The sequence below is a fragment of the Cyclopterus lumpus genome, chromosome 12, assembly GCF_009769545.1.
Source record: "Cyclopterus lumpus isolate fCycLum1 chromosome 12, fCycLum1.pri, whole genome shotgun sequence".
In the NCBI taxonomy this organism is placed as follows: Eukaryota; Metazoa; Chordata; class Actinopteri; order Perciformes; family Cyclopteridae; genus Cyclopterus; species Cyclopterus lumpus.
Genome location: NC_046977.1, coordinates 5,460,521 through 5,468,113, shown reverse-complemented (window position 1 = coordinate 5,468,113; position 7,593 = coordinate 5,460,521). Strand labels below are relative to the sequence as shown.

The 7,593-nt window shown below is 41.3% G+C and overlaps 1 protein-coding gene across 1 annotated transcript; it reads left to right on the top strand.

Moving 5' to 3' along the window:
• The first annotated feature begins 131 nt into the window (after positions 1–131).
• On the top strand, positions 132–3,474 carry dolpp1 (dolichyldiphosphatase 1). The gene is made up of 8 exons (XM_034547626.1): positions 132–275; positions 938–1,038; positions 1,212–1,296; positions 1,742–1,841; positions 2,157–2,255; positions 2,651–2,779; positions 2,922–3,011; positions 3,356–3,474. The coding sequence occupies exons 1-8, from the start codon at positions 200–202 to the stop codon at positions 3,390–3,392; spliced, it is 717 nt and encodes a 238-aa protein (XP_034403517.1). The 5' UTR covers positions 132–199; the 3' UTR covers positions 3,393–3,474.
• The last annotated feature ends 4,119 nt before the right edge of the window (positions 3,475–7,593 follow it).

Below are 7,593 nucleotides of genomic sequence, written 5' to 3'. Positions count from 1 at the left end.
TTTTGTGTGTGTTTTTTTTTTTTTTTTGCTTCATTCAATAATTCTTCTCTATGGGGACTATATCTCGTCCTCAGTGTGCGGCTCTGATTGGTCGGATCCTCCGCTGCCGGGACCCGCTTGAACACAGTGCTCGGTTCGCCATTGGTTAAGCTCGCGTCTGGGGCGTTTCACCGGGACTGCCCGGTTGTGTCCGGGTAAGATGGCGTTGGAAGAGCAGTGCTCGGCACCATCTCGATGGCGGTCCATATCTCTGACACACGTCGAGTTCCCGGAAGGTATGTCAACTTAATATCTCTCTCTAACTGTCGGAGATGCGAACCGCTTTTTAACTTTAGAAGCCTGCGCGCGCGCGTTACTGAATGGACACGGCCGTTGGCGATGCCGCCAAATAGTGAGACGCCGCACGACCTCGAGCACAGCGGGGAATGGAACCCGGGCTGCTACATTGTGAGACGGGAGACGCATGCGCAGTAGCCGCTAATGTCCACAATGAACGCGAGCTAGCCTGTTAGCTGCCTTGATATCAGCTTTGATATTTTCCTCTCAGGATTTATCAAACATGCCGCGTCCTGTATTAATTGTTCAGTGAAATTAAAGCGTCGTGTGCAGCAAAATATTATTCACGACTGTGGTGTAAATAACCATTTATTCCACCTGACAGCATTGCTGCCAGGACTACGGCTAACGTAGTAGCTAGCTCCTTGGCCTCATACTGACTAGTATAACTAGGTTAGCATAAACCACATTGCAGCGAGCTTAAAAAAAATGTGCAGATGATGGCTTGGCTACGTCACCGCAGCAGCTTCCTACTTGTAATCAGTTGAACATGTCAACCATCCGGGTTCACTGAGTACCTTTTAAAGTGTGACTCCCACCGGTGCGAGATGACTTTGATGTTGTTCTGTGATCTTCATGACAGCTTCTCCTATGTTTTCAGGCGATCTGACGGGACACTTGCTGGCCTACTTCAGTCTCCTACCCATTGCGATCCTCGTGGGTTTTGTGACACTCATAGTGTTTAAACGGGAGCTGCACACGGTGAGTTCTGCACGTGCACTTTTCAGTTTAAGAGAGTGTCACTTTCCAAGTCAATGTCGGCGGGGGGGAGGAGGTGCAGGTGCAGGGGCTGAACATGTGTGTCAGAAAAGCAAGCAGTTTGCAAGTGTTTGTGTTGACCTAATTGTTTTTTTTATTGTTTTTTTAAAATACAGATTTCCTTCTTTGGTGGCCTAATCCTGAATGAAGGGGTGAACTGGGTGCTGAAGCATATTCTCAGAGAGCCGCGCCCATGTGCAGGTGAATGAGTGGACAAACTGTTGACATTATACAATCACATATCTATCTATCTATATATATATATATATATATCTCACACTGGATTGTATATGGATATTGCCTATCTCAATCCTCAAAATAGTTGCCGATTTGTTTTTCTTTTCTGACAAATCAAGGTATCAAAGCATCACCTGATGCTAAAATCATATACAAATCCCAACTGCCAAATCCATTTATTTAAATGTGTAGTTTCAGTGAGATTAAGATTTATTTTTCAGCAGTCAGAAAACACATACAGTATAAAAGCATAGACACACACCGAAAAGAAGTGGTATACAAAACAGATGTAGAGGCTCACTTCATTTTGAAACTTTGGTGCTCAACCGACTAAAATAATCGGTATGTTTTATATGGAGATGTACTTATTTAAAATGTATATTTATATTCAGTTATGTTGTCTCTGCAGGAACTCACAATACCCTGCACACAGAATATGGGATGCCCTCCAGTCACTCCCAGCTTATGTGGTTCTTTGTTGTTTACTTTTTTCTTTTCCTTTATTTAAGGTGAGCTTGTTTTTTTCTTGGCGTTTGGAAAGGTTTACGGGTGGAAATATGTCGCTGATTTATTAGTCAAATATAGTTTTTGATCATTTCTACAACCCGTAACATTGAAATGGTTTGAATAATTGTGTCATGCATACATGTATTGTCAACCTCACACTGATGTCAGAACAAGCATATTATTTCTATTGGTATCTGTTATTTACAGGGCATGCGTCTCATTATCACGTTTTTGATTACCACTCATGAGACGCTTTCACTTCACCTCTCCATGAGGTCGATGTCACGATGTGAACTCGTGCTGATCTGTCTTTTCAGAATGCATCAAACGAACAATGCTCGATGTGTGGACCTGCTGTGGAGACACATACTGTCCATCATCCTGTTGGGCACGGCCTTATTCGTCTCATACAGCAGGTAAGGCTGCGGTGATTATTTTCATTATTTTTTCTATAAAACGCCTGGGGGGAAAAAGCGGGGAAGAATTCCTTAATTTCTTGTTTTCCGTCTGACTAAATATCCAAAACCCAAAGATATTCAATTTACCAACAGAAAACCAAACATCAGTTTAACAGTTTATGGATTTTTAAAAATTGTTGTTAGAATCTTCTGTCAATTGAATAATGAATTCAACAGTAACCGTGTGCTCAGAGCAGGTGGACAGGAACATTTAGAATATTGTTTGGCGGACCCGTCTGTTCACAGGGTGACAAAAAGCCCACATTAGTGTTTTTTTCTTTGACTGAACAAAGATCCTACAGTCGATATTGTTTGAAGTGCATGCTGCTGACTTTGGTCTCTCTCGCCCTCAGGGTCTACCTGTTGTATCACACCTGGAGCCAGGTTTTCTATGGCGCAGTGGCCGGCACTACGATTGGCGTAGTCTGGTTCTTTTTCACACAAGAGATGCTGACACCATTATTCCCCAAAATAGCAGCGTGGTAAGAAGTGCTCTAATTTCTTCGTCTCCTCCTCGTGTCACAGGGGAAGACGAATCGTCCTTAGCCTGAATAAGTGGATAAATCTAGTCCTTCATGGCCACTCTCATAATTTGTTCTTTTTAACGTTTTTCTTAATTTATAGGCCAATATCAGAGTACTTCCTGGTGCGAGACACAAGTCTGATTCCCAACATCTTGTGGTTTGAGTATACAGTGACCCGATCAGAAGCAAGGTAAGAGCCTGATGCACTTTTAAATTGATTTTAACACACATAATAATGTATAATAGTAAAGGGAGCTCAAGAAGCAACAGCCTCAAGTGAAGTATTTTACCACTAACTCCTATCTTCTGTCTACAAACCATGTCTCCGTTATAGAGCGGTTTATACGCCGATAGAGGTTAAATATAAATGACCATAAGCCACAATAAATGTCACTTTTAGGCTAAAGATTTGTGTGCATTTCTGTCGTCCCCTTGCTACAGAATCTGCTATACTCTGCAATTCCATTGAAATGAGCCGCTTTTCTGTGTCTCACATTTATTTTGTGACCTCAATTCATTTTGTTTTTCTTCTAGGAACAGACAACGAAAGCTTGGAACAAAACTTCAGTGATCTGCACAGCTCTTCTGTGAAACAGAGTTTAGGAACACACGTACACACACACACACACACACTTGTACACACAAAACAAATGCTCACTCGACAAAAACACACTGGAGAACCATCTTTTGGACTGACGTAAGGTTGCAAGGAGTAAAGGGCGAACCCCCGTTTACAGGCGGCGAAAGAGGTCCTGGACCCCCCGGAGCCCACGGCCTCAGCAAGTCCGTCCACACGCCTCTCCTCCTTGTACAGCTTGACCCAAATGCTCTTCAATGCATGCAAGACTGTGCAAGAGGCATACTATTTAATGATAGATTAATATATATATATATTTTCCCTATAAAACGCACGCTGACGATAACAACGTACTGTAAGAGGTTCGAGGAGTTGAAGGAGGCGTATAGGTCCAGTTTCAACGCTGCATGTGTTTAGTGATTCCTTTTTCTTTTTTTACATATTTGGATTGATAGCTGGTGAGAACGGGTGGGCAGGGAGGTTGGTTGTGGAATTAAACCATTTTTCATTGTTATATAATAGAAAATGAACAATTTCTAAAATTGGTTGTGATGTAATATAAATGAAAATTTGCACACAAGTTTGAAAAAAAAAAGAAGACTAACACTAGTTAAATGTTAAGCCCCTCCCCCTATTTTCCCTCATCAGTCTTTGCTTTGTGTCCATGACGGTCGGTCCTAATATATAAGACTCCAAAGCTTATCCGCAGTGTAAATTTAATCTGTACATTTGAGCATCGAGGTTGTTGCTTTCTGTTCATATCCACGTTTCGGGATAATGCGACTGAAATCAAAGCAGCAGGTTTCACTTGTTTTTGTCGTTGAACACACTTTGGACTGAGGTCGTGTTTTCCTCACGCCTCACACACAGTAGCAGCTTGCGAACAGGATTCTGGGAATCCATTTTTTTTATCTTGTGTTCTGCTGTTAAAGAGAACGGTTGTTTGCTTTCCAAGATAACATTCCATATAATTTAGTGAGAAAACAAACATAAAGACTGCTGAGGGGGATATGTTTTCTTTTTGTATTACTTTTGAAGAATGAAGAGAAAAAAAAGCCTCAGGTCAGTCGTAGCATGTAATTATGCTTAAATGCCTCACAGCCCACGGCAGCTAATGTTGACAGCTGTCATGTGAGGATCTTAAGCTGGTTTTAAACATCATTAGCGCCCACAAAGGGAAGTAGTTCTCTTAGAATCTTTTTTTTTTTTTTTTTTTTTTTCTTCCCATGTGTAAACCTATATCAGGCTAAATAAAAATGTGTTTATGTACAGGAGATGGTTCACGTGTCGTGCTTTGAAATACAGTGGCGTGTTTGATTATAGACATATTGTTTGCTGTTTTGCACCTAATCTGATTTACTGATTGTCAACTTTCTGCATTTTTCACTGACATGCTATGATAACATAGCAGGTAGAATACATTGGATCTATTGGCTACAGCTGGCAGAACCTCTTTTACCTGCTTATGATGACAATAAGCAGGTAAAATGTTAACCATGTTCACTACTGGAGTTTTACTTATGTATTTGTACAAAACAAAGTACAGCTGAAGCTGATGGGGATGCATTAGTCATAGTATTGGAAAAATAGGAAGATTTGAAGAGTTATTTATGAGTCATCCAATAGTAATATGGTGGCGCTAGAGATAAAAGTTAAGGGATCAACAAGTCGGTGATCGTTTGGGCTCCATGAATGTCCACGAACAAAATGAATTGCAATCCATCCAATAGTTGAGTGGTGGCTCCATGTGTGTCCATCACAGAAGCAAGCATTCAGTGGGAGGCTCGTGTGTGTAACGTGATACCCGGTGACCAATACAAATCTGGTGATGTGAACGTCTCACTCTGGCTTACAACAAAAATGGCTCACGCCTATTGCGTCGCCATTATTTAAAAATCCTGACTTTGTTTTCCAGAGACGGAATGAAGCATTTGATTCTGTGTTGGAGGACTAAGAGCTGGTGCAGGCGACGGATGAAAAACAGCATGAACGAGTTCCCCTGAATCACTGCCAGAGAGAACGCGTCAGGCCTTTCCCTGAAGAAACATCTGCCCTATTTTAAACGACCCACTCCATTTTTCATTCTCTTTTAAGGCCTAACTCCAGGATATCCCCTAACATAGATTTAGAAGAAAAAAAATGCTGAAGACCTGAACTTATTTCGGTTTCTGGAAGCTATTTTCTCTGCCCTGCAACTGTGAGGATGAGCAGCGAGCTCTGCTGGTGATGGGAGTGATGGTTTAGACTTGATGGTTTAGTCAGCGCCCTCTGCAGATGTGTCTTTCCTGAACAGATGTTTAGTTCTCGTGTCCATCTTCTAAGATGTTAAGGCCACACAGACGGTGTACTTGTAGCTATATGACACACTTAACTTAACCAAGCTGTTCCTATTGGTACACTAACGCTGTCATTTTAAACATTGGACGACTGACATCCTCTGGATGAAGATTGCTATCGCAATATAATGAGAAAGTCATAAAAGTGGAAAATATCTTTGTGAGATGCTATTTTAATATATTTATTTATTTATATATATATAAAATATAAAAGTCCTCGGCTTCATCATTGTATAATGGTCAGGCAAATCTGATCGAAACACACCCACACAGTCTCGATGAAAGCTGAGTCAGAGAGAAACACTTGAGGGGCTTTAAAGGCATAATATATATATATATTTATATATATATATATATAATTTAGAATAGGACATCAGTTCCATCAATACCGAATAAAAACAGCCGTTTCCTTTAAGTACATTTTTCCATTAAGATGCACAGTTTTCATCTACTGAATGATGTTTTTTGCCCCCAGTGGAACAAATTAAACCCCTAATCAAACATCGGCTCCAGTTTAATGAACAAGCTGCTCTCTCTCTGCAGCTCTTCCACGGTGGACTTGTTTATTTGCATCCTGAAACTTGTTAATTGCTTCATCGTTTGGCGAAGATATATAAATGTTACAAAACTACTGGCGTCTATTTCAGGAAGCTGTGCCTTTGATTTGTTTTTGTAATGACAGAGAAAGACAGGCGAGTGTTTAGGTCAACCCTACATTTGAGATGTAACTGCAAGAACATGAACAAATGATGTCATCAAGTGAATCAAAGGGGTTTAACGGGCATTTTGGATGAAAAGTACACACATCAAGCAAATGATCTTGAGGGGATTCATTTTAATAAGTAACACACTTGTAATTTGTTGAGTCCCCTGGTTTGGTTCGTTCCTGTAAAGCTCTGCCAAACCGGCTCAAATCCTGGGATTCCAATCCTCAAAATGCAATTTTTGAGGACATTTATTACAACAAACACTGAAGTGGTCTGTCTGATTTAGATTTGATTGGATGACTGACAGGAGGCACATCGCTGCCAGCAGACATTGGCAAGTATTTGGGAGTGTAATCTCACAGGAGCCATCGGCAGCAGCTCAGAGTGTGTGTTCACGCTCAGAAATGGAAGCTGCACGACTTCTCTGCTCAAACCGAATGTCAGGAAATGTGTTGTGTGAGGCTTGAGAAACGCTGGTTTGCTGCACGTGCACACTAGTTCATATTCATGTAGCACACACAATGTTTATAAGACAAATAAGAAGTTGCTATATCGATGCACAGGTCATTTGACTCTTCGTTATAACTGCATTTATAATCCCTGTGAACTAATGTAATAATGGACTCACATTGCATAAGCTCAAGTCTTTTCTCTCGCGTCAAGTCAAACTAAATACTTTATACTGTTTGTTCTTTTTCACGCCGAGTGTCTCTACTTTGGAGCCACTAGATGGCAACGAGGCGACACACTGGTTCAGTTTATAAGACGAATACACTACACGGAGGGATGGATGGATGGACGGACGGACGGATAGATGGACGGATGGACGGATGGATAGATAGATGGACGGATGGACGGATGGATAGATAGATGGACGGATGGATAGATAGATGGACGGATGGATAGATAGATGGACGGATGGACGGATGGATAGATAGATGGACGGATGGACGGATGGATAGATAGATGGACGGATGGATGGACGGATGGATAGACACTGCAGGTTACTGTCATTGATAACACCAAACACAACATGGAGCATTGGTCTTAACATGTGTCATGTTTATGGTGCAGTTTTAGGCCATCATGTTTTTTACTGAAGGGACTTATGTTTAGTAATACATTGAAAGAACTAGTCTGCGATGGATATGA

What these genes read in the sequence shown, in the direction of transcription:
- dolpp1 (XM_034547626.1), top strand. Translation starts at nt 200, where the DNA reads ATGGCGTTGGAAGAGCAGTGCTCGGCACCATCTCGATGGCGGTCCATA. An exon ending in AGAGCCGCGCCCATGTGCAG is followed by an intron (nt 1,297 to 1,741) that starts GTGAATGAGTGG and finishes TTGTCTCTGCAG; the next exon opens with GAACTCACAATACCCTGCAC. An exon ending in GTGACCCGATCAGAAGCAAG is followed by an intron (nt 3,012 to 3,355) that starts GTAAGAGCCTGA and finishes TTTTTCTTCTAG; the next exon opens with GAACAGACAACGAAAGCTTG.